General features: G+C 40.8%; 2 protein-coding genes across 4 annotated transcripts in view; both read left to right on the top strand.

Moving 5' to 3' along the window:
• Positions 1-235: 235 nt before the first annotated feature.
• On the top strand, positions 236-16,623 carry ST6GALNAC1 (ST6 N-acetylgalactosaminide alpha-2,6-sialyltransferase 1). Of its 3 annotated transcripts, XM_072645814.1 has the most exons (9): positions 245-594; positions 3,209-3,449; positions 11,069-11,237; positions 11,448-11,622; positions 12,001-12,139; positions 12,700-12,806; positions 15,717-15,761; positions 15,853-15,952; positions 16,181-16,623. In XM_072645814.1, the coding sequence occupies exons 1-9, from the start codon at positions 440-442 to the stop codon at positions 16,370-16,372; spliced, it is 1,323 nt and encodes a 440-aa protein (XP_072501915.1). In that variant the 5' UTR covers positions 245-439; the 3' UTR covers positions 16,373-16,623. The 3 variants fall into 3 exon arrangements, with proteins under 3 accessions (XP_072501917.1, XP_072501916.1, XP_072501915.1); XM_072645816.1 differs by lacking the exon at positions 15,853-15,952 and having other exon boundaries at positions 236-594; positions 16,181-16,267; XM_072645815.1 differs by lacking the exons at positions 12,700-12,806; positions 15,853-15,952 and having other exon boundaries at positions 243-594.
• A 1,008-nt stretch (positions 16,624-17,631) lies between these two features.
• ST6GALNAC2 (ST6 N-acetylgalactosaminide alpha-2,6-sialyltransferase 2) overlaps positions 17,632-27,530 on the top strand; it is a 40,954-nt gene continuing 31,055 nt past the window's right edge. Inside the window, exon 1 of the mRNA XM_072645817.1 lies at positions 17,632-17,860. Coding sequence (XP_072501918.1) covers positions 17,715-17,860 — 146 coding nt within the window. The 5' untranslated portion in view covers positions 17,632-17,714. The remainder of the gene's footprint in view (positions 17,861-27,530) is intronic.

Genomic DNA, 27,530 nt, shown 5'->3' with positions numbered 1-27,530 from the left:
ACAGTTTCATGTACAATCCCCTTTTCCTCTTCTACTCTGTATGTAGAAATGCCCCTTTGTTTCCTGTTTAAGTTCAGAATAAATATAAATTAATTTCAAAACTGCAAGGGATTGTGTATCTGTGGTGACATGGTTTTCAACATTCAGGAATTGGCATGGGATAGATGAGGAAGCAAGGTGAATTTGTTAGAGCAGGAGATTCCTCCTGCCATTCAGACCAACACTGAGCCTTCACAAAGAGGGTAGGGGGAAGGGAGTCTTTCTCTTCCTCTGCTCTTCTGAGAGAGACTGATAAGTGTGACATTCATACGTAGTTTTCTCTTAAGACAAGGAACATGCCCAATTGCTCTTGGGCACAGAGTGAGAGCATCACCCCTGAGTGCACAGGCAAGCAGGCTTGACTGAATAACCCTGCGCACCACATCGCTGCTACTCAGAGATGGCAGCTCCAGACCACTCTACCAACGTAAGATCTTGCCAGTGGAATCTGGGTTGGAGATGGTGGACCTTCCTGTGTACCTTCTACATGGCAGTCTTCCTGCTCCTCTTCTCCCTTAATTCTTTTATCAGGGAACCTAAGTATCACCCTTCCAGGTAAGAGTCTATCCTTTCCCAAATTTCTTCTTCTTTCTAAAAAGATGAACAAAGCAGTGTGACTTCCAAGAATATGGGGTGACAAACACCTGGGGATCTCTTGTGGTTGATGTGGGCATTGAAGCACTTAGGGACACTACTTCAGATTTTCAGAAAGAGGGTCTAAACAAGCAGTAAGGAAAAGCCTAAAGAACTAGGGACAAAAATAGGGACAATAGTCCCTGCCCTCAAGTTGTGTTTGTTCTACTGGGGAAGGAGAATCTAGGAAGATTTTGGGAAACAGAGGGTACAGATAGAAACTTTTCTTCTGAGTATGTGTGAAAAGAATTCCAAGGTGAGTTTGCCTGTGCAGTTCCTGGAAACTAGGCAACTGGCCTCCTAGAGAAACAAAATAATAAAGGAGAAAGACCGATTGAGATAACTCATGCCATCTGAAACCTCAGTAGACCAACAACTATGAGTGGAAGAAAATGAATGAGAGTTTAGATTCCTTCCAACTCCCCATGCTTAATCCCCAACAACTGACATTGCAGGGACAGGACACTGGCATCAAAGTTGTGGCCCAAAAGCCACAACTTTGTTGTTAGAGTGTGTTGTAGTATGAGTTCAGAGGACTGATCTCAAGATTAAAAAGTAGAATAGATCTTAGATATCAATTAGTTATAAAATCCAATCTCATTGTTTTACAAAGGGGGAAACAGAGGCCCAGAGAATAGAATTGACTTTCCTACAGTTAGTAACTCAGTCTAGATTCAAACCCAGACCCTCTGACTCCATGTTGGAATGTTCTTGCCTCTGCAAAACAGTCATTTTACTTCTCTGGGTCTTAGTTTACTCATCCATAAAATGACAGGAATGGATTAGAATGATGTCTAAGGCCCCTTCCAACTGTAAAAATCTTTGATAAAATATACTGTCATGATAGAATTTTATAAAAGTAAATCAAGGCAGAGAATTCCAAGCTTTATCAGTTTATTAGCAGGCTGCAAACATGGTAATAAAGTGAGTCAAATGGCTGCCTCCGTCAGGCCAATGATCTAGAAGAAAAGGTGCAGCCCCCTTTTTTATAAGCATAGAACAAAGAATAGGACTGGGCAGGTGAGGAAAATAATGCAGTTGGTTACAGGGCTGACAACATCATAAGGGGAAGGACAACACAACTGGTTGGAAATTGGAAATGAAAGACTAGCAACAATTCCCTCCTGCCCACCAGTGACTAAATGTTCATTGTTTGAGTCTACCTGCAAGGTTAGAAAGAGTGGACCAGACTTATTTAGACAACAAAGCAGACCTCATTGAAGGTTAGCTTGGTGCTGTAAAAATAATAGACTAGACTCCCTGGCATTCACCTGCATCCTTCAAAGATAACAGAGTTCCTTAAAGCAATAATAGAACAGACATTAGCAGGAGAACTGAACTTCTAAACCTAGTTCATTGGCAAAGAGACAAAAAAATGTGGCTTGAATAATCATAAAAATGGGGCAGTCACACAGAACAGGATTAATTGTTTTTAAATATTATATTTTTTCTGCAATTGCTTATAAAAATAACTTTTAACATTCATTTTTTAAAATATTGAATTCTCTCCCTTCCCCAATCCATGGTAAGCATTTCCATATTAGTCATGTTGTGAAAGAAAACACAGACCAAAAAAAAAAAACCCCATAAAAAAATAAAGTGAAAAATAGTATTACTCCATCTGTATTCAGACTCCATCAGTTCTTCCTCTGGAGGTAGAAAGCACATTTCAGCATGAGACCTTTGGAATTGTTTTGTATAGCTAAGACACAGAATAGCATCAGTTATCAAATGATCCCAAATCAATGCTGTTTCTTCAATGCCTTTGACAATGAGTATGGAAGCACTTTCTCTTACTGAGCCAAGCCTGAAATTTGGCCCAGGCACAAGAATAAAGACAATTTATATTTCTTCCTACTTACTTTAACCTAGAACCTTGACACTGCCTTTATCAAAGATTGTGTTCACAATCAATAGGTTAGAATGAACCCCTAAGGGAGGTTGTCAGCTTCCCTAGTGAAGGCCAAGTTCCTTGAGCCAGAAAAAGGAAGGCAAGGAAAGGGAAGGAAGTGAAGGGAAAGAAAGGGGAAAAAAATTATTAAGCACTTGCTATGTGCCATATACCACGCCACAAATATTGTATCATTTGCTCCTCACAATAACCCTAGAAGGGAGGGGTTATTATTATGCCTATTTTACAGTTGAGGAAACTGAGGCAAACAAATTAAGTGACTTGTCCAGGGTCATATTACTAGTAAGTGTCTAAGTCTGAACTCAGATCTTCTATCTTCCTGACTAGGCACAGAGCTCTATCTATTGCACTACCTATGTGGAAATGGTCCAGGGACAGTGAGGACCAGGGCATAATTACAGTTTGAAATCCTACCTTTTTCAGGAGGTCTTACTAAGCTCCTCCAGCTTCCCCTCCCATTCTACTTTTTATGTTTCCATGTATCTTATTTGTACCTAGTTATTTCCAAGTTGTTTCCCCCATTAGAATGTGTGCTCTGAGGCCAGGGACTTTTTACCTTTATTTGCATACTTATTGTTTAGGACTGTCTGAGCTTAGCAAATACTTGTTTGATTCACTCACTAGTCAGCACAAGGGCACAGAGAGAGCAGAGGTCCAGGGGAAGAGGACCTCGACAATGGCAAAGACCATGACCAGAACCACACCTCTGCCAACCAGCAAGAGTGCTCCGACCACTAGGCCAACGACCTCTCTCCAGAGTTCCTCCCTCACAAGCAAGAAGAGGCTAAAAGCAGAAGACTTCCAGGCAGAACCCCGATGGGACTTCGAGGATGAATACAGATTGGAAGAGGGAAGCCCCCAAACGGTGAGTCTTCTCATCGGCTCCTGAAGTTATCGTACATTTGTTTGTGTTTTTCCTTTCCTCCCTCCAGCCCAAGGGTTCTGTCTTACCTTTGCTATGATCCTGGCCCTTGGTCCTCCATTGAGTGTATCTACATCTTTCTTCCGTCTTTATCCCTTTTCCCTCTTAGTGATATAGATAGCTGTGTATAGTTCCGAGCTCACCCTGGAGAACATCCTTCTTTAAAAATGTTTTTAATTTAATTAACATCGTATTTGTTCCCTAACTATATAGAAAAGCAATTTTTAACACTTAAAAATTTTCGAGCTCAAATGCTCTCCCTCTCCTCCCCCCTCATTGAGAAGGAAGCAATTTGATATAGGTTATACATGTGCAGTCACACAAAACGTATTTCCAAGGAGAACATCCTTCTATCAGGGTCCCAGGCATAACACTGATGCGTATGTGGTGGTGGTGGACATGCTTCTCTGCTATTCACCACTAGAGCTCCTGTGTCCCTACTAGTGTGCTTCTCATTTACAGGAAATCAGTTACCATGACACCATTAACTCTTTTTTATTTATTTATTTATTTATTTATTTTAACATTTATTTTCACAAAATTTTGGGTTACAAATTTTCTCCCCTTTTATCCCCTCCCCCCCCAAACCCAAGCCTTCCAATTGCCCCCGTGACCAATCTGCTCTCCCCTCTATCCTCCCTCCCTGCCCCTGTCTCCGTCCTCTCTTTTGTCCTGTAGGGCCAGATAGCTTTCTTAACCCCTTAACCTGTATTTCTTATTTCCCAGTGGTAAGAACATTACATTTGATCCTGACACTTTGAGTTCCAACATCTTTAGCTCCCTCCCTCTCCACCCCTTCCCCTTGGAAGACAAGCAATTCAATATAGGCCAAATCTGTGTAGTTTTGCAAATGATTTCCATACTAGTTGTGTTGTATAGGACTAACTATATTTCCCTCCATCATATCCTGTCCCCCATTACTTCTATTCTCTTATGATCCTTTCCCTCCCCATGAGTGTCGACCTCTGATTGCATTCTCCTCCCCATGCCCTCCCCTCCATCCTCCCCCGCACCCTGCTTGTGCCCCTGTCCCCCACTCTCCTGTATTATGAGATAGGTTTTCCTATCAAAATGAGTGTGCATTTTATTCTTTCCTTTAGTGGAATGTGATGAGAGTAGACCTCATGTTTTTCTCTTGCCTCCCCTCTTTATCCCTCCACTAATAAGTCTTTTGCTTGCCTCTTTTATGAGAGATAATTTGCCCCATTCAACTTCTCCCTTTCTCCTCCCAATATTTCTCTCTCACTGCTTGATTTCATTTTTTTTTTAAGATATGATCCCATCCTCTTCAATTCACTCTGTGCACTCTCTCTCTATGTATGTGTGCGTGTGTGCATGTGTGTGTGTGTACTCCCACCCAGTACCCAGATACTGAAATGTTTCAAGAGTTACAAATATTGTCTTTCCATGTAGGAATGTAAACAGTTCAACTTTAGTAAGTCCCTTATGACTTCTCTTTGCTGTTCACCTTTTCATGGTTCTCTTCATTCTTGTGTTAGAAAGTCAAATTTTCTTTACAGCTCTGGTCTTTTCATCAAGAAAATTTGAAAATCCTCTATTTCATTGAAAGACCATTTTTTCTCCTGAAGTATTATACTCAGTTTTGCTGGGTAGGTGATTCTTGGTTTTAGTCCTAGTTCCTTTGACTTCTGGAATATCCTATTCCATTCCCTTCGATCCCTTAATGTAGAGGGTGCTAGATCTTGTGTTATCCTGATTGTATTTCCACAATACTTGAATTGTTTCTTTCTAGCTGCTTGCAATATTTTCTCTTTCACCTGGGAATTCTGGAATTTGGCCACAATGCTCCTAGGAGTTTCTCTTTTTGGATCTCTTTCATGCGGTGTTCTGTGGATTCCTTGAATATTTATTTTGCCCTCTGGTTCTAGAATCTCAGGGCAGTTTTCCTTGATAATTTCATGGAAGATGATGTCTAGGCTCTTCTTTTGATCATGGTTTTCAGGTAGTCCCAGAATTTTTACATTGTCTCTCCTGATTCTATTTTCCAGGTCAATTGTTTTTCCAATAAGATATTTCACATTATCTTCCATTTTTCGAATCTTCTCACTATGTTCTGTGATATCTGTCTTTCTCATAAAGTCCCTAGCGTCCATCTGTACCATTCCAGTTTTGAAAGATCTATTTTCTTCAGTGAGCTTTTGAATCTCCTTTTCCATTTGGCTAATTCTGCTTTTGAAAGCATTCTTCTCCTCATTGGCCTTTTGAACCTCTTTTGCCAATTGAGTTAGGCTAGTTTTCAAGGTGTTAATTTCTTCAACATTTTTTTGGTTCTCCTTTAGCAGGGAGCTGATCTGCTTTTCATGCTTCTCTTTCATCCCTCTCATTTCTCTTCCCAGTTTTTCCTCCACCTCTCTAACTTGATTTTCAAAATTCTTTTTGAGCTCTTCCATGGCCTGAGCCCATTGGGTGGGCTGGGACACAGAATCCTTGATTTCTGTGTCTTTGCCTGATGGTAAGCATTGTTCTTCCTTGTCAGAAAGGAAGGGAAGAGGTGTCTTTTCTCTGAGAAAGTACCCTTCAATAGTTTTCTTTTTTTTTCCCTTTTCTGGGCATTCTCCCCAGCCAGTGGCTTGACCTCTGAATATTCTCCTCACACCCACCTCGCCTCCTGGTCCTCCCAGCCAGCGTTTGGGGACTGAGATTCAAATGCTGCTTCCCGCCTTAGGGCCTTTGGCGGGGGCAGGGCTGCTATTCAGTGTGAGAATTAAGTTCAGGTGGTCAGGTCGGGGCAGGGCCGCCTCTCAGGCTCCATTCCCTCAGGGGGTTTATGCACAGACCTTCCACAATGGATCCAGGCTCCCGCCCACTTGGGGAGCCCCTGTCTGCAGCCACCTCTCAGCTTCTATCTCCTGGGAGGGCCTGAGCCATGGGGGCACCCCACTCCCCTCTCGACCCGCCAAAGAGACTCTCTCACCGACCCTCGCCACCTGTGGGTGGGGGGGCTTGTGCCGCCGCTGGAGGTCCCCTCCCCGAAGCCTGCTTGGATCTGTACCTCCTGGAGCCGCGGCAGCAGCAGGTCTGGGCTGGGCTCCACGTCTGCAGCGAGACGGACCTTTTGCGAGAGGTTTGCAATTCTCTCCGGAACAGAAATCTCCCTCGCTCCAATACTCCATGGCCTCTGGGTGCAGAATTCACGGCGAGCTGGTCCCCTCTAGCCGTTCTGTGGGTTGTGGGCTCCGAGCTATGTGTATGTGCGTCTCTCTACTCCGCCATCTTGGCTCCGCCCCTGCCAGGCCTAGAGGCCTGAGGGCTACCCGAGTCTTACCTTACCTCTATCGCAGGTCTTCAGCTGGCCAAACCGGATAAACGTATGAGAGAAGAGACTTTCCGGAGTCGAACAAGGGTTAAGCTTTTATTCAGGGTCCTGGTTACAAGTGCAGGGGGAATTCTTCCTTAGGAGGGAGCGAGGAATCTCCCAAGGAGGCAAAGATCTTACGATAAGAGATTGGAAGCAGAAGTGTAAGTGGGGAGAGAGGGGGAGGGGAGAGAGAAGAGAGGAAAGAGGGAAGAGGCCTTCTGTCCTGTCAGGGCCCCTCCGCGCTAAGAGAGCCTTCAGGCTTTCCTGACCATAATTAAGCTCTCCGGCTGCATAGTTTGCACCTGAATACCGTGCCTGTTAGATAACAATAGGTGTGCCCAGATCCGGGACAGTCTCGAGGGGGATGCTCCTCCCATCACGTTTCTCACGGGAAGAGGTGGAAATACACGAGATTGCTCGGTCTCACTCCTCGATTCCCTGGTGTTTTATGGGAGGCCTCATGAGAACTCTAAGATTTAGAAGTTCCCACCTTTACCCGCCCGAGACTGTCCACATGGAATTGAGCTTCCATCCCCAGCACGCCCCCAACACCATTAACTCTTAAAGTGAAATTTATTGAATAAGGTAAATACAATAATAAACATAAAATGTATTCAGTAGAAGGCAAAAGCAGGAATAATCATAACATTTGCTCAGTATAAGGCAATAGAAATTAGCATAACATTTACTCAATTAAAAACAGGAGCAGGGCAGGAATAAGCAAAAACATAAACCTGGACCACACTCTCCCACTAATATACATGGTGTGTGTGTGTGTGTGTGTGTGTGTGTGTGAGAGAGAGAGAGAGAGAGAGAGAGAGAGATGGAGAGAGACAGAGACAGAGACAGAGACAGAGAAAGTAAATACACACTTACATAAATCTAGCAGGGATATCTATGAGTGGGGCAACCCATGACTCTGGACAGCAAGCCTTGATGTCCTTAGTCTTCTTAGAGAACTATTTACATTACACATCCTCTGCCAGACAAAATGTCTTTTCTGCTCCCTTGCTTTTTTTAGGATTCTCATAGCTTTCCTACTAGGAAAACTGCTTCTTTACTAATCTCTTATAGAACACAGTCACCTTTGGCAGGGTGTGAAAAAGTATTTCCATGACAAGCAGTTCCCTTAAACTAAAGAACTTCTAAGCTCCCCAGATCTGCCTATAGTCAAAGATTCCTGTTTTCCCCCTTGTTTCTCTATCTCAAACCAGAGAGATCTGTAGAAAGCAACACAAGAGAGGTTACCCTCTCTCAAACTGGGGAGCACAAAGCCCAGATAGCTTCTCACAAAGCAGCAAATTTCAGCTCTCTTATATTGCTGTGGTTTCTCCTTCATTCACAGAGATCTAATGACGTCACGCATCTAATGGACATTGCCTCAAGCAAACTGAGGTCTCTTCCAATTAGTCTTCAGCAGCTTCAGAGCCTATCAGACAGCAATGAGCTCTGTTAGCTAACTCAGTCCCTATTTCCTGCTTCATTGTCTTTCAAGTATCTTCTCTCATCACCTCCTAAGCCTTCTGCAAACTATTTCTCCTCCTCCTCCCCCTCCTCCTGTCCCTCACTCTGCTTTTCCTCCTCCTTTCTCCTTCTTCTTTTTTTCTGTCTCTCTCTTCTCCTTTCTGACTTCTTCCTATATCCTCTGATGCCTCAAATCAGTGCCTCCTCATAAACTTATATGGGGATACTCAACAATTCTACCTATATGACTTGAGCAGTCCTTATATAATTCTTCCATAAGTTCTAGTGATTTGATTTACAGTTCCTCAGTTTAAAATTTTATAAGTTAATTTAAATTTTTATTCTGAACTGAATGAACATCAAATAGAATGATTATTTGAACCTATATAATAGAATGGGGGGGGGAACTAGCTATCGCTGGCATATATATACCACTCTAACGTTTATAATGTACTTTACATATGTTATCTCATTTGATCCTCACAACTCTGGGATGTAGGTGTTATTATTATCCCTATTTTATAAATGAAGAAACTGAAGTCTGAGGGAGGTTGAGTGACTTACCCAGGGTCACATAGCTAGTGCCTGGGGCAGGATTTGAATTCGGGTCTTCCTTACCCCAAATCTATGCATTGTATGCATGGTACCATGCATAATCATATGAATTATTTGTACCTGACCTGTGGTAGAGTCTTTCAAGCTCATATTGCTCTGATCAGTCACAGTGGGACACACCATACCTTGATTCCAACATAATGATGTCATTTCAGTTCTCTTTGAGAATGAAGGACAACAACCAACTGACCACCTATCTTCTGGGGGCTATCTCCAGTAGTCCTAATCTCTGTCTGGCCACTGAACTCAAATGGCTCCAGAGGAGAAAGTGAGGCCAGTGACTTTGCACAGCCTTGCCTCACCTAAATCCATTTCACTTGCAAGTCATGACATGGTCCTCTTCAAGAATGAAGGACAAACAACAACCTAGTTGCTAGATTGTTTGAAACTGCAGCTCTCCATCACACATAGCTTGCTTTCCATTTAAAGCTTATAAATCAACCTGTAGCTTTTAGAACTATCCTTAATTTAACCTTTAAAATAGTCATATGCAAATGAGCTATATAAGCCACAAGGCCCTACAGTCCATTCCTCTGCCTTCCAATAAATCCTCAAAAGTATATTTACCTGAGAGACAGTTCTCTTTCAGGTTCTCAAACAGTCTGGGAATCTTCTCAACATTTTAACGGAAAGCCTGTTTCTTCACAAACTGATTTTGATCAGTGTTTCCTGCACAAATATTCTTTCCCCCTCCTCTTTCAGCAACCAAAATATCCACATAGGAAAGGGATAATGCCTTACCTGTACATAAGGAGATCCTAACCTTTTTGTGTGTCCTGGACCCTTTTGATAGTTTAGTGAAGCCTATGAACCTCTTCTTAGAAAAATGTTTTTAAATACATATAATAAAATGCCAATTATAGTGAAATAGAGTTATCTATATATCTATATCTATTATCTGTCTTTCTAGTCTCTCTCTGTATCTCTGTGTGTGTGTGTCTCTCTCTCCATGTGTGTGTATATATGTATGTATATATTCCAGACCCCAGATTAATTCCCTGAATGAAGGAGATAATCACGATTTGAACTTTGCCCATTACAGGGAAGGCCTGGAGCTTTAACAAATTGGGCTGCATTTATGACACCTCCTTGGACTATTGGCTATAAGAAATATCCTTTTGGTGATCAGTGGGAAATGCTTCAAACTTATCCCCGACTCTTCTTCTAATGAATGTCCAACCTCCACCTCACAGAGCCATAACTCTGAGACACAAATCACACACACACACACACACACACACACACACACACACACGTTGAGTCTTGGTAACTCTGAAGCTATTGATACCTATAATGACACTGACACACACAAAACACAGTGATCTGTGCTCGTCTGTTCCTGTGCGTACTCATCCCCAGGAATGTACACATTCACTTCTTTCTCAAGGCTGCCCATTCTCTAAAGACTGGTCAGCAAGATTTTTAGTGGATTCAATAAATTCACTCATTCTGCAAGAATTTATTAAATGCCTATAGTGTGGTGGATATTAAGTTAGATGCAGGGAACACAAGGCCAAAGAAAAACAGTTCTGTTCTCAAGGTGCTTGCATTTTATTGGTAGGGACTAACACACACAGTTAAGTAAATGCAATATATATACACACATACATACATACATACACACATATATGCATATACAAACATATACACATACAGAGAGAGAGAGGAGAAAGAGACAGAGAGAGAGAAAGAGAGAGAGAGAAATACTACTTTGGAAAGAGAGGGAATCATAGGTTTCTTGTGGAAGATGGCACTTGGGCTGATTCTTGGGGGAAAAAACCTAGGGATTCTAAAAGGTAGAGAGGAAGAAGAAATGATTTGCCAACACATAAATGGGAAACAGAATAGTTCATATGTGGAACAAATAACAAATAGGTCAATTTGACTGGAACACTGAGATTATGAAGGTGAGGAGTATGAAATAAGCTTGGTAGGTTACAGTGTAATTGAACCTGGATTCCTTCCTGGGCGTATACAAATTGCAAAAGGAAAAGAAGCCTTTGACTCTGGGAATAGGATGGAAGTTGAGCCCCCTGGTAGGAGCATGAATCTGGAGCCAGTGCCCTTCTCAGGTCCTTGAGCCCCTTTCCCAGCCCTCACTGACATTCTGGCCCTAACTGCCCTCTTATGCCTTTTCATGCCCAACTCAACCCCATTGCTACAGAATTGCCCTGATTCTGTGAAGGTCAAAGTTGCCCAGTCCTTTTGGCTCCGGGAACGCTTTCTACCCAATCTCACCCTCTTCCTGGATTTGGAACATTTCAACCTCAGTGAATGGGATCGGCTGGAACATTTTAAACCTCCGTTTGGTTTCATGGGCCTCAGTTACTCCTGTGAGTTCTTGCATGGTGGGAGATGGAGGGGAGGGCAGTTGGGTTAGAGCAAATAGAAGGTATGATGGGGAAGGGGAAGCATTTGTATGGGTAAGGGACTGAGGGAGGATAGCAGGTGTGTATCCTTACTCTCGTGGCTCTGCCAGAGGTCTGTGAAACAGATTCCTGGGTCTCATTAAGGACCCTGAGTAGAAACCTCCTCTCTTCTAGTGGTTCGGGGAGTCCTGGAGAAGTTCCCATCTGTCTCTCAGCAGCAGCTTCTCTTGGCTGCACACTCCCAAACTGGGGGCTTCCAATGTATCCGCTGTGCAGTAGTGGGGAATGGAGGCATCCTGAAAAGGTCTCAGATGGGGCAGGAGATAGATAGCCATGACTATGTGTTCAGGTGAGAAGACATCCCATTCCCTCCAGAAACTACTCATTGAAACCCTGAATCTCCAACACTATCCCCTCCATCCAACCTACAAACTCTTTGGGGAGAAGAGTCTGAGCAGTGACATTCTCCCAAGGCACAAAGGAATGCCCTGTTTCTGAAGCAGTAAATTTCTGAAAGCTGGGGACCCTGAGACTCCCTCAAAGTTCCAAGAATGGGTGATAATGATGAAGATGACATGTAGAGGTATAGCATCCTAGCTTTAGAAGGAGTCTTAGAGGTCCCCTCATCCAGCCCACTCATTTTACAGATACCACCTGGTCTTCTTTCCCTGCTCCCCTCTTTACTTCTCAAATGTGTGCTCAGTCTGAAGTTGTCTCTCTATTCTAGGGTGAATGGGGCTCTCATCAATGGCTATGAGAAGGATGTGGGTACCCGGACTTCTTTCTATGGTTTCACGTTGCACAGTCTGAGCATGTCACTCAAATTGTTGAGAAATCAGGGTTTTCACCAGATGCCAATGGGAAAGGTGAGCCAAGTGGAAAGAAAAAACACAAAGCTACTAAGAGGCAGGGGGGAAGAGGTCACACTTGGTCCTGGTATCTCAGACTTCACACGAGTCTGCCACTGACCCAAAGCCCCAGACATCTGAGGGAAAAGATGCCAAGATCATAGATTTAGATGACCCAAAGTGACCACAGAGGTGATCTAGAGCCACCCCCTCATTTGGACAAATGAGGCAACTGAAACCCAGAAAGGTTAAAGGAACTTACTCAAAGTCACATAGTTAATAAGTAGTAGAAGCAATATTTGAACCCAGGTCTTATGATCCAAATTAATATTCTTTCTACTATGCCATATGAGATGACAGAAAATCAGGTAAGGTTGGAATAGGAATGTTGGGCATCTCCCCTTTAGAACATAAGCTTTTAAAAACTTTTTAAGTTTCCTTTGTATTCCCCAAACTCAGCACAGTGTCTGGTACATAGTAAACACAGTAAAATCTTATTGACTGACTGACCCATCTTGACTGGCCTTGGGACCTAGTCCCCAAGGGTAAGACTCCCAGTTCATAGTCTGTATCCCTAGGACATCCACTACTTGCACTTCCTTGAAGGGCATCAGGATTTTGAGTGGCTGGAGCATATGCTACGTGACCAGATCATGGTAAAAGCTGTCAAGGAAAAACCTTTACGGTAGGAACCTTTCTTCCTCCCTTTGCTCCATGGGATTAGAGCAGTGGTATGTTGGGAAATGTTTAACCACTGACTCTCTGGATAAAAACCAAACATTTTAAAAAATTTAATTTTAAGCACTAATTAAATAAATTAAATATGAATTATTAAATAGAATTTAACTAAAATTAAAATTTGTAAATTTAATCTGAGAGGGGGGAGAAAATTTGGAATCCAAAAATTTTTTTTAAATGCATGTTAAAAATTATCTTTCCAGGTAATTGAGGGAAATACTATTTAAAACAAACAACGCCTACTGGGGTAACAGTGTTATAGAACATTAATTAAGTTTACAACTAAGGGTTATCCTGAACTCCTCATCAAATATAGCCAACAAGTTGCCAACTTTTACCAATTTGACCTTCACATGTTTTGTATTTGTCCCTTTTCACTACTTGCACACCCATCAGTTATACTCAGGATCACACCTTCTTTAACTGGACAGATTACAGTGGCCTTCTAACTGGACTCACTGTCCCAAATCTCTCCAACCTATCATTCACATAGTTGCCAAAGTGATTTTCCTGGTCATGTGACCAACAAACTCCAGTGGCTCCCTGTAGCCGCTAAAATAAACTATAAACTCCACTGTTGGACTTTTAAACTCTTTCACATGCTGGGACCAAGCTATCTCTCCAGGATCATTATGTATTATTCCCTTCAGTAGATAGAGCCCTAGTCCTGGAATTAGGAGACTGTGAATTCAAATCCTGCTTCAGACGTTTATTAGCTATTCGACCCTAGGCAAATCATTTAACTTGACTGCCACAGTTTCCTCATCTGTAAAATGGGAATAATAATAGCACCCATTTCCCATAGATGTTGTGAGGAAAAAATGAAATATTATTTGTAAAGCACTTCTTAACCTTAAAATGTCAGCTGGTCCAGCAGGCAATAAACATTTATAAAGCACTAGGGATACAAAGAAAGGTAAAAGACAAGTTCCTGATCTCTAGTACCTCACAGGAGATAAAGTCCAAACAACTGTGTACAAACAAACTAGACAGAGAATAAATTGAAGATAATTGAGAATTAAGAGAGCTCAGATAAGATTTCCTGAGAGGTGAGATTTTAACTGGGGCTTGAAGTGAGGTCAAGAAACAGTGAATAGGAGGGATGGATTTCCATACATGTGGAACAGCAAGGGTTAGCGGCTGGATTCGGAAGATGAAATGTCTTCAAGGAATAGCGAAGTGGCCAAGGTCACCGCATTGATGAGTATGTGATGGAGTGTAAGGTATAAGAAGAATGGACAAGGATCAGGAGGACAAATTAGGAAAATCTAGTCCAATATCTCTTCATTATCCACTTAAATGTCTGCCGATATATATACACACACACACACACACACATATATATTGCCAACAACATAATGGAAGCTCTTTGAGGAAACAAGCTGTTTAATTTTTTTTCTTTGTATTACAAGCATCTAGTGCAGTGACCAGCTTATAATAGGTACTTAATATTTGTTAAATGATTAATGGAATGAGTGAAAAAATCTGTCTTTTAAACCAGACTACTAGCTATTCTCTTATAAGACATTTCATCTTCTGTCTTCATACTTTCAAACTGGCAGTTCCCTATGATTAAAATTACTCTTATTTTATTATTTATTTACATTTTTCATTTTGAATCCCAAATTCTCTCTTTCCCTTCAGCACTATGTGAGACCCATTATGCATGTGAAGTCATGAAAAACATATTTCTATATTAGTCATGTTTTTTTAAAAAGCAAGGAAAATGAAGTGAAAATATTTTTAAATGAATATTAAAAATTATCTTTACACAATTGGAAAAAATAAAATATTTTTAAAACAAAGTAATAAAAATGAACTAATATCTCCATAGAAAAAAAGGAAAAATTGAATTTAATCCACATTGTTAACACTTTCTCCATTACTTCCTTAAATCTAGACAATACAAAGACCTTAGTTTTAAAAAGCCAAAGTCTTCTACTGCATCTGGGGCCATCTCCATCTAACTTGACATTAATTGGCCACTGAACCCTGGTGATTCCAGAGGAGAAAGTGAGGCTCGTGACTTTGCACAGCTCTCCCTCACTTAAATCCAATTCTCTCGCATGTGATGGCATTACCTCCCTGATGTCATGGTCCTCTTTGAGAATGAAGAACAAACAACAAACAGAACAATAAATCAAGCCCTGATTTGTACCCCTTTGCTGAATTCCAAGATGTAAATAGTCACACTGAAAATTTAACAATCAGTTTTCAATAGCTAGCAAGAACTGACTTCAGAACACTTCTCAGTTGGAGTACTAGGAGACTGGTTAACTTTCATGGTGCTGAAGTTTGGGAGGAAGCTTTGTTTAGAGCTACCAGCTCACATTGCCTCAGATACTTTACCAGTTATATGACTTAATCTCTGTCTGCCTCAGTTTCTTCATCTGTAAAATGGGAATTTTAGCCCACTGCCCAGGGTGATTATGAAGATTATACATACCCACACATATACATGCATATGAAATACAATCTAAGACTTTTGGGACATCCTATATTTGTAAGACCTTAAAACTTTACATAAATACTAGTTGTGATTATCATTATTTACAATCTGGAAATGGCACATAGTACAAGCTCTTCCACACTATTCCCTCCCAGGGAACCTCATTGGACTATAAGAAAGAGAGAACCCAGACACGTCATTGTCACTCTCTAGATTTTAGTTTCTCCATGTATAAAATGAGGAAACTGGGTTAGATAACATCTAATATCCCTTCTTGCTTGGTCTGTGATCCTATGTACCCCAGCTTCTCAGGGGTCAGTCCCTGTCTCCAGCCTGAGTGACCTGATCCTAACCACAGATTCAAACCCCAGGATGATTTTTCTTTACAAAGTTTTTCTTTTTGTACAGGTATTTGCTGATACACCCAGACTTGCTTCGATATATGAAGAACAGGTGAGTACAAAAGGCAACTGGAGGATGGGGCCATGCATCCTTCCCATCAGAATTCACACTGCCTCTGTGTTGGGACTGACTTTGCTTACAGGTTTTTGTGGTCAGAGATCCTAGACACTATCTACTGGCCTTTATACCGCCCTTCTAATGGTGCCTTTCTGCTGCTCACTGCAATCCAACTATGTGATCAGGTAAAGCTAAGATTTGGGGTGGTGGTAGGTGCATCCCCTCAGACCTTTCTAACTGAGAATAGCTGTTTGCTCACACCTAGGGGGAGGTGAGATGCACAAGGGTAGTGTACCCAGGATAGGGGAGGTTGAAGAGAAGGACACCAGGGCAAAGGTCATTCATGACATAAAAGCTGAATCCAGAGAGTGCTAATGGGGACTCCTTTTCTTCCCTCAATACCCTTTCCACAGGTGAGCGCCTATGGTTTCATCACCAATGACTTTCATCGATTTGCTAATCACTACTACGACCCAAGGTGGAAAAAAATGAAGTTCTACACCAACCATGACTTTATATTAGAGAAGAGACTGTGGAAACAATTACACAATGAAGGTATCATCCGGCTATACCAAGGTCCCAAAGCCATTACACCACAGAACTAGAAGGTGCTGAGAAGTAGCCAGTCTGCTTTCTCTTGGTGTGAGTAGAGAAAAGGGAATATTGTGAGAGAACTACATGCACCTTTGGAAAAGCTCTTGGTAGCTTCTTGAACTGCCCTCCCCCTAAAGGGCTGACTTCAGGTCAAGACCATGGGGACTGAAATTTGTAAATCTTTTGACAGGAAAATTGGAGGGTCTGGTGGGTTCCTGGATGTGCACTAGATGGGGTTATGAATAAAGAGTTAATAGTAAAATATACTGTACACACACACACACACACACACACACACACACACACACACACACACACACACACCCTTTCCTTTCCAGAGCCTATGACATAGGTTTGAAACCAGCGACAGAGGGAAATCACACTCCCAGGGTCCTGACGTGCTTAGAAGTGTTGCATCCTTGGAACAAGACCCTAATTAGAGTCAGAACCACGGAAAACTACAGGGCGGGGGCAAAACTTGGGACAGTCGATAACGTTGTCCACCGGTCCCAGGACCAAGGCCAGCAGGGAGTGGGGTGGGGTTGGGGGCGGGGGCAGGGGGTGCGGCCTGGAAATTGATTGGGGTGCAATACCAGCCTGAGGCACAAGAGGACAGCATCACTTCATGGCCCTGAAAGCCCGTCCGAGTACATCTGACGCTTCTCAAAAGCCCCTCTCTCAACAATTTCCAACTTCTCACAAGTAGAGCAGAATAAATTGTGTCCAGGAGGGCCCCTAGGACCTCGGAATCACCCTTGTTCTGAAATCTTGGGGAGTGGGGTAAAGACAGACTGTATGGGGGAGGGCAGAGTGGAGAGTTACACAGGGATTTACTGGGAACTCTACTGGAGAAGGCACGCATAAGGAGCACATCAGCAGCAAAGGAGAGGCAGGCAGTGGGTAGAGTGAGTCGGCTCCAGTGGCTACAATTCGCTCAGACTTGGGCCCCTTGTTCCATAAGCTTGAAGCGCCTACTTCCCGTGCCCCCAGCAGCGGCTCCAATAACTCCCTCCTCCTCCTCCTCTCTTGGCCCGCGGACTCACAAGACTAAGCGATGGGATGAAGACCCAGAGGTTTTGGGTGCATGGGGAAAAGGGGCGAACGCCTTCAGACTTAACTGCTCCTCTCATCCCTTTCCCGAAAAAGTCTGCTGAGCCTCCGGTCTAAATTCCCAGGAGAGGAGGGAGGGAAAAAGAAAATGGGGAGAGGAGGGGAGAACGAGAGAGCAAACAGAGGGCGGGGAGTAGAGGTCAGCACGGGAACTCCTCTCTCTCCCTACCCATCTCTTGCTGGTTGCTCCTTGATCCTGGGGCCAACTCCAGGAGAACTCCCTCGACGCAAGAAGGCGGCTTGATGAACCTACCCCTGCTCGGCGGGATGCGTATTCCAAGCGGGATGTTTCTCTGGCTGCTCCTGTTCTCAGCCGCCTCTTCTGGGCTGCTGTTCGCCTTTTACTATTCAGCCAACCTTTTGACCAACAGCCCCCAGCAAGATACCAGGTAAGGAGACCCAGAAAGGGAGTCGCTGAACCCAGGAGTGCAAAACTGCAACCTGGAGTTTCTCCCAGCATCCTTCCACCAGGTACTAACCTGACTTCTCTGGGGACCCCCTAGACCTCAGTCTCTTCTCTTCTCCCTACTCCAGTGCAGGTGGTGCCCATTCATCGAACTCTTCCCCAAATTCTGTCTCTCCAACGTGGCTCCCAGAATCTTTAGCAGGTGAAAACCAGGCCTGAAGAGGATTGACTATAGAGGTCCGGGGGGCAACGTGTCCCAAGGCTAGGGGCAGGCAGCATCAGAAGGTAGGAAGTCAGAGCTGCCCTGACTTGCTCAAGAAGAGACTGAAAAACACCCCAGTGTTCTAGAGTGCTTCCTGATTCCCTGCCTTTTTCTGTGTCCCCTTCCCCCCTCCCAACCCCCCAAAACTCACAGGACTTTCCAGGACATTGTGCCCTGAAGCTCTGGACAGATGCCATAGAACATAGCCTCCCTCATTCTTCCCCTCACTTTTTAGGGAACAATAAATATCTATACCCTGGAAGTAGAGAAAGAGAAAAGAAATTTAGATTGCGGGTGAGGGTCCTTGCTTCCTACAGCCTTCAAGACATCAGGTTCCTTGATGGAGGGGCCCCATTTCTTTGCAACCCATTCAGCATTTAGCCCAGTGCATTGGGATCTCTGTGTGCTTAACCAATGTTTATTGAATCTTTATCCAAATCCCCAGACTCTCTTAATCAGGGAGGCAGGAACTGCAAGCTGAACCTCTCACAAGGTTTGGAGTGGGATAATTCCCCTTAATACATACTGATTGGAGGTATTGCTTTGAAGATAGCAGAAAAAACTTTGGAACTGAGTCACAGAATCATAATTATCCAAGAGACCTAAGGAACCTCAACAGCGTTGACTTACACATAGATATAACATACCTGATAAGGCTTTTGAAGACTTTCCAGGATAGAGGAATTCACCATTCCCTGAAGCAGCCGGTTCTACTTTTTCTTCTCTCTTTTTCTTTTTGCTATTTCCTCCCATTTTTTCCTGGTTCTTCCCCCTGAGGCTAAAGAAAATAAATCTAAACCCTCTTACACCTGACAACCCAGCAAATACTTGAAGACAACTGTTAACCACCCCTTCCCCCTTACCAGTCTTCGCTAGGCTGAACATGCTGAATTTCTTCCATGTGAAAGAAAATCTCAGTAGTCTGATTTTGGCATATCTGTCAGAAGCAAATTTATTTCTTAAATTCCAAGCATAAGTCTGTGTAGAGCTGGCACTCTTAACTTTTTTTCTTTTTCTTTTTGGTATCATGGACCCTTTTGGCAGTCTGGTGAAACCTATGAGCCCTTTCTAAGAATAATGCTTTTAAATGCATAAAACAAAATGCATAGGATTACAAAGGAAACCATTTAAATTGGAATACAGTTATAACATTTTTAGACAACAAGCAAGTTCGTAGACCTCAGGTTAAGAATCCTTGCCTTTGAGAGATGGAGGGTGGGGGTGAAAGATAGGGAAAGAGTTTCTCCCTGCCTTAGAAAATCTCTTTGCCACCACCCTTACAATTTTATAGTAATTTTGAGACAAAGGCAAATTCCACAGTGAGGTAAAACTAGATTTATAAAGTTCAGTTTTAGTGCTTTGAAATGTTAATGTTGGGAGGTATCCCCTTGAGGATGTTATCTTTATAGAATACCAAGTTCTATTGCTAGGTGTAACTGAAGACCAAGGTCTACCTCTTTTTGTTTAACAAAGCTCTTTTCCCTCCAATGCTGGTTTCCTGGGAATCTCAGTTGCTCCCAGAACTCGGCTGTCTTATAAAAAATAAGCCTGATTAGATCTTTCATTCAACTGAAACTTAGGATTTTACACTAAAACACTGAAAGAATTTTAAATATATATTTATAAAAGGCATAGCATATTCCACACTCATAATTTAATTATTCCCTGATATTTACTAGTTCTTCCATCCCAGCCAATTTGCCCACTCTATCTCTAAAGACAACAAAAGAAGGAACTAGATAATACTGGGGTACCCTTGGTTTCTAAAGCCTGAATTATTTCTGTCTTCAGCATCTCTATCACTTCCTTGTAGGGATTTCTGTGTGTCCATTCTTATCTCTGGCTTGTGGTCTCTAGTTCTTCAACTTCATTCATATGCTATTGCTGACTAATGCATTCTTTCACTTCCCTCCCTAAGCACTTCTTAAGGTAGGACGGTTTGAGCTCCAGAGACAAGATTCAGGTGTTACCATTTTAGCTTCTCCCCTCCCTTCACCAGTGCACTAATTGTTCACAAACAGGTTGTTGTTAGAGAGCAGAAGTTCTTAAGCCTTTGTGGTTCATGAGCCCTTTGACAATCTTATGAAATCTCATACTACTATGGTTTGTTGTCTACATTCATAATTGAAGAAAATGCTAAAATTTCAGTTAGAGTTTAGTGAAAATAAAGATGTGGGGTTTTTCCCCCATTTAAATTCATGGCCCGCTCTGAAATCTGTAGTGGGAAGAACTCCCTGTTATAGAATAACCTCTACCCTTAGGGAACCAACAGTTCCCTAAGAAAGAAAGAAGTGTAATACATACAAATTAATAAGAGGTGATAACAAAAAATGATTTAATTCATATTCAGAACCTCATTCAATACCCCAACTGCACCAAGCAACAAATATGACAACTAGACCTCGGTACTAAATAATAAGTGATATTTGCATAGGCTTTAACTTTGCAAAGCACTTTATATATATTATCATTTACATATATTATCTGATCGCCACAATCCAGTGAGATAGATAAGGCAGAGAGAGATTAATGATGACTTGTCAGGGTCACACTAAGTAACCCAAAAGACTCCAAGTCCACTCTATCCAGGACCCTGTTGTTCCTTGAGAGGTGGTAGGGGAATTGAATTTAGTTCAACTCAGTGTTTATTTTCCTCTTTGTATCCTTGGGATCATAAGCATGTACAAGGCATGGGTTAAGTGTGCCCAGGTACATATTCTATGTTAGAGACTCAAAGATGAAAAATTGAAATCCCTGTTCTTGGGCTTACAGTCTGTTTGGGCAAAGGGGGAATGCAATACACTCCCTCCTCCTCCCCCCTCTAATGTTAGGAATATTTTTTTTCCCTCAGTAGCCTAGTCTGAAGCCTGAAAAAAATGATTTAATATTTCTAAAAGAGGAATGGTGGGGAAGAGGGTATTGGTGTGCTCACATACATTTTTGAGTAAATATAACATGGAGTAGAATGTCATGCAGGTAAAGATACATCTCAAGATACAATATACACTCAAAGCAAGATTAATGCTTAATGATAGTAGATACAAAATCATACTTCAAATAATCTTTTAAAAATTAGTTAACAAGCATTTCTCTCCTCTCCCCAATTAAACAACAAAGTGCTCAAGGTAAATTTGAGAAGGGAAGAAATTTTCGTTGAGAGAATCAGGGAAGAATTCATGGCGCAGAGCCTTGAAGGAAGGCTATTAACCTGCAGAGAAGAGAAGGGACTGTAGGCTAAATAGACTGGGGAGTTGGCTACATGAGTCCATGGAGATGGAAGGTAGTCAGCTAAGATAGGATGATAGCTAAAAGTCCAGTTTGACTGGACTCTAAAGGAAGGGGACCAATGTGAAATAAACCTAATCTGGTAGGTTGGAGCAATGCTTAGAATCCAGGGAAGGTTTCCGAAGGGAAATAGATTTTGAGCCAAAGTGGGAGAGACTGGCTGTATGGAATAGAGGGAAGAAACTGCTCCAATCAAAGGCTATTGCATGTTAACACTTGTGGAAGAAAGTCTTAGGGCCTCTGAATGTGGGGTGTGAGGAGCAGGATTATCTCTTTGTAGCGGGGATTACAGAGAGGAATAAGAAATGTGAGAAATAAGATGACAGAAGTGACAATTGGCAGTGGGACCTGAAGGCCAAGTTGGCAGTTCCTAGTACCAGGCACAGGATGAAATCCAAGTCAAGGGACATGGACAGACTTCTCCCTGGCAGCGCCAGCTTCCCCTGGGGGTTAAGCTTTCCAGAGGTATTTGTTCTGAGGTTTACATTTGCTTAGAAGCAGAGCTGGCAGTGAAAAGCGAGTGCAACTTCTGTCTTACCTGAGTTTAAGTGAAATGCCTGCTGGCCAAGTCTAATGAGTTCGAAACGCTGTCCCCCTCCCCCACCTTTAACAAATCATTTCTTTTCCTTTCAGCCCTATCTCTGAGTCAGTTAAAACATTCTTCCCTAGTCCTTCCCAGAGGGCATTGCCTTTGTTGTTAAGGAGAAGGATCTGGTTTCTGAAGGACAGATTCACAGGCTCATTGCACCACCGGTCTCAACCTGCTCCAGCTCCTGGAGACAAACTCCAACAATGCAATCTTTGTTTTCTGACAATAACCCTTTCATCCAGGCAGCTGTCAGTAAAACATTTTTAAGCATGCATCTACAATATATGTAGAGTTACTTATTAATATACTATATTCATGTGCTACTGTAATATATATTCTATTATAAAACATACCCACAAAATAACTTGAAAAGATGAGATAAAAATGAAATAAACAACATTTTAAAAAATAATTTTATTAATGGAATAAAATGCATTTGTGCTCTCCCTGAAAAAAAATTTTTTTTTTAGTGAGAGCAATATGATATGTTTCATCCTTTTAAAAAATGTCTTAACACTGTGACATGGGAGTCAAATGTCTGGTTCTGAGTTCACTATTTCAATAGTTTTGATGACTGTAATGACTGAAAAAAGATACGACCCAAATGGAAGGAATGCATTGTTCATCACTAAATCATGATTCTCATTTTTTCAATTCCACCCACCAATTAATCAAAGGTTTATGTCGAAATTCTGCTAGTTAGCTTTCATTGATTTCAATGTTGTCCTTTGTAAAGGAGTTGAAAGGGGTTACATTTTTTACATCATTACCAGAAAAGGTTCAACACTCTCAAAACTCCCTTTAGAAAGTTTTTAGATAAGTAAAATTCTGTAGCCAAGGTTTTTAAGCGTACAAATGTAAGAGTTTTTATAGGTGACATGTTTACATTGCTTTCAGCAAAAAATTCTGATTTTTAAATATCTCTAATGGCTTTATAGTATCATTGGATAACATCTCAAGATACAGTATATACTCAGAGCAAGATTTATGGTTAACGACAGTAGATACAAAATCATCCTTCAAATAATCTTTTAAAAATTAACAAGCATTTCTCTCCTCTCCTCAATTAAACAACAAAAAAGAAAAATAAATCCTTAAAATAAATATGCAGAGTCAAGCAAAGCAAATTCCAATTTGGCTATGTCCAACAATGCATATCTCACTCTGTCTCTTGAATTCATCACCTCCCGTATCAGGAGATAGAAAGTATGTTTGGTTATTGGTACTCTGTAGGTGTGGTTGGTTGTTGTATTGCTCAGTGTTCTAAAGTCTTTCAAAGTTATTTTTCTGTTTTTAAAATTTAATGAAATTAATTTCATGTGACATTTTAAATTCTGAACTGTCTTTCCTCCTTCTCTCCCTACCCCACACCAGAGAAGGCCAGTATTTGACATATACATATACACACACATATATGTATATATGTAAAACCATACTAAACATACTTCTATTTATCAGTTTTTTCTCAGGAGGTGGACAGCATCTTCCTTTGTAGTTGATTTGCATATTTATAACACTCAAAATAACTTCCTTGTTCACAGTTGTTCTTTGAATGATATTGATGTTACTGTATATGATGTTCTCTTGGTTCTTCTGCTCATTTCACTCTTCATTACTATTTCATACAAATCTTTCTATGTTTTTCTAAAATCAGCTAGCTCATCATTTTGTATAGCACAGTAGTATTCCAGTTGGTTTTCTTTCTAATGTTATCACTGCACAGATTATTATCCTGGTTGTATTCATTCCATCCTGGCTCCCTTCCCACTGAGACCATCCATTTGGTCTTCCCTTATGATGCAATTACATTCCTAAACCATAATCTGTTTACCTAGTTTCCAAAAGGTGGCTATCCCCTGAGGCTCCAGTTTTTTGCTACTATGAAGAGCTGCTATAAATATTTTGCTGCACATGTGCCTCTTCCTTTTCCTCTGATCTCTTTGGTGGCCCATATGCTTTGTAGTAGTACAGCTGGATCAAAATCTACACACAGTTTACATGCTTCAGATAATCTTGATCATTTAAAAAAATTTTTTTAATGTACTTTTCGTCAGATTGGATTGGATGGTAACTGGTTTGTTACTGGTTTTTTTAACCTCATGATGTGGTAGAAGAGTTCACTGAAGCAACAACTCTTCCATTTTCTTGTTGTAGGTACATTGTTAGTATTATCTTCAAGCCATAATTTCTGTGCAGGAATCTTTTAAAATCACTGTTCCATTTTGTGCAGGTTAGTTTTGTTGAAACTAGGTAATATAATCTTTAAACCTATTTACCTGGGCACATGTGTAATATGCTGAAGATCAATGAATGAGTAGGTCTTACAGTCAACCCCTCCATGTTGTAGAACTCCTTCTGTTCCTTCAGGATACCTTGTGTACTGTATATGACACAATAGGACCATCTTACATATAGATCAAGAGAGGGTACCAGTTTTGATTCATATATTAAATAGGTATTATTAAAGCCAGACTTGCAGGTGGATTGACCAATAAGATTTCACACTAGACACTTTCCCCAACCCCCATTAACTCCAAAAAACCCAAGAGAAGAATTATACAACTAATGTAGAATAATTACAACTGTTCATCCCTTCCCTTTCAAAGAGGACTAGTAACATTACAGGGTGATATCTTGACTTTCAAGTGAATTGGGTTTAAATGAGGCAGAGTTGCACAGTCATCAGCCTTACTCTCTCTTCATGAGTCATAGGTATTCTGTGGCAAGGCAAAAGTTGGTTGGTGCTGGCTCATGATGCAGCAGATGATCTTGGACTCTTTGATGCCTGACCAAGCTCTAAGTGCTCCACAGCGCCTACTTCAGCTGCCTTCATGGTCAGTGGAACAAATTGTTCTCATTCACTCATTCCATCAGGGGAAGACTTTACATGCTTGGAGTAGTCACCCTCCTAAATCACCAGCAGGTTTGAGACCCCTTGGTTACCCTCAGCCTGGTTTAGTCCATCTGCCATACAGTTTTACCAGGGTTCAGCCACTGTGCATGCTACAGCTTTTTGGATAATGATGAAACAACAAACCAAAATATGTGGGATGTGATTAAAACAGTTTTCATAGGAAAAATTACATCCCTAAAAACATAATTAGCAAAATAGTAGAAGAGAAGGTAATATTGGACTGAATATGTCGTTTAAAAAATTAGAAAGCCAAGAAACAAACCCAAAACATTACAAAAGAGGAAAATCTTGAAAATTAAAGGAGAAATAGATTAATTGCCTACTGAAAATAATATGTAGAACTGATAAGCATAGACTGAACCTGTGATTTTACTAGTATAGGAAACTCCTGGATGAGGAAATCCTTGCACCAACACATCAGCATATTCTTTGCAACCTACAGTCATAGAAAGTTACCTACAGAACTAAGAGGTTAAGTGACTTGCCTAGGATCATGAAGCCAGTATGTGTCAAGGGTGGGACTCAAACACAGATCATCCTGGTTCTGAGGCCTGCTCTTTATCCACTAGACCAAATTGACTCTCAGAACTGATAAACTGATAGAACTGATAGAAATAAAAGCTGATTCTTTAGGGGAAAAAATGAGAAAATTTGATCTATATGTTGATTGAAACACGAGAAGAATTAACAAAAATTTTAAAAATGAACAAGGTGATGTCACAACAAACAAGTAAAAAAGAATTACTAAAATTTACTACACACAGTTTCATGCCAATAAAATTGATATATGAAAATAGAAGATCATCTATAAAGATATAAAATATACAAATTGTAGTAGACCAAATAGAAATTTAGCTGTAAGGAGTTATCAAAGGTAAAAAAACCCCACCGATCTAAATGGTTTTGCAGGAAAATTTTATCAAATTTTTAAAGGACAGTTAATATCTGTAGCATAAAAAAATTCTTAAAAATTGACCAAGATAGTACTCTACCAGATTGATTTTCTAGGACAAATACAGACCTACTACTTAAATTGGAGAATAATAAAACAAAGAAACAGAATTATAAATTGATATCTTTAATGAATATTAATTTTAAAAATTCAACAAAATCCTAGTAAAGCATGGAAGGAAGTAAAGTGTAAGAAGGGAAATGGTAGACTAAAAAAAATTTTTTATCAAATATATCTGATAAATATCTGATATCTGAGATATACAGACAACTAATAGAAATATGAGACCAAAAGCTATTTCCCAATAAATAACCAAAGGATATAAAAAAGTTCTCAAAAGAATTATGATCTATTAACAACTATAAATAGCTTCACATCATTAATAATTATAGAAGTACAAATCAAAACAACTTTAGGTTTTACCTCTTAATTAATAAACATTTATTAAGCACTAAGTATAAGCAAGGCACTGTACTTAATCTCATCTAGCAAACTGGCAAAGACAGCAAAAGATGAGAATGATCAATATTGGGGGAGTTGTGGAAATACAGGACAAATTCAAAGATAAGATGTAGAATATCAGAGTTTCCACACATCTGTCCAATCACCAACATTTTTCACTGTATCCTTCTCCCACCAATACCTTGTTGTTAGATCCATGAATTGGTTCAAACCTTTTTAAAAGCAATATGGATATGGGAAGAAAGTGACTAAAACATCTATACTCTCTGACCCTGAGAATCCACTGTTATGCGGTGGTGTTAAATTATATCAATGTCATCACGAAAAGCCTCCATACACAAAAATGTTTATAGTAGTATTTTTGTGTAGCAAAGCACTGGAAACAAAGTAGATGTCCATCAATTAGAAAATGGCTTCGTAAAAGTATGATACTCATGAATATAATGAAATATTAGTGTACTGTAAGAAATTATAAATATGATGGGCACAGCATGGGAAGATTTATATGAACTGATGCAAAGTAAGTAGAACCAGGAAAACACATATACATATACATACCACAATGTAAATGGAAAGAACAAAATAAGTGTGAAATTATAATGACCACAAATTAAAAAGGAAACAAGTGTTTATTAAGTACCTACTATATGTCAGGTACTGTGCTAAGCACTTCACAAATGTTACCTCATTTGGTCCTCACAACAACTCTGGGAGGTAGGTGCTATAATCATCATGCCCATTTTGCAGATGGGGAAACTGAGGCAAACAGTGGCTAAGTGATTTGTCCAAGGTCACACAACTAGAAAGTGTCTGAGGAAGGCTCAGAGCTCTATCAACTGTCTTACCTAACTGCCTTTGTGCAATATGAGACAGTACTTTCCCCTGCTTCTTTGCAGAGGTAGGGGATCATAGGTTTTCGTGTTGTTGTTGTTTTTTAATATTGTAACTAATTTTACAGAATTTTTTTTCTTCCTCTTTTTTATTCTTTATTATATGGAATGATTTTCTAGCCAGTAGCGAGGAGGAAGTTACAGTGAAAAATCTGATTGGATAGATGTTTGGAAACTCACATCTCCTGTTACCTTCTAATTTGTCCTATTAGGATTGTTCTCATAGAGAAAGGTCTTTTGCATCAAGTTGTGAGAATTACTCTTTTCTGTGTAACATATCTGCGCATAAGATCCAAATA

Source organism: Notamacropus eugenii, chromosome 2 (assembly GCF_028372415.1).
Source record: "Notamacropus eugenii isolate mMacEug1 chromosome 2, mMacEug1.pri_v2, whole genome shotgun sequence".
NCBI lineage: Eukaryota > Metazoa > Chordata > Mammalia > Diprotodontia > Macropodidae > Notamacropus > Notamacropus eugenii.
The sequence above is the reverse complement of the archived record's forward strand: the minus strand, read 5'-3'. Positions and strand labels throughout refer to the sequence as shown.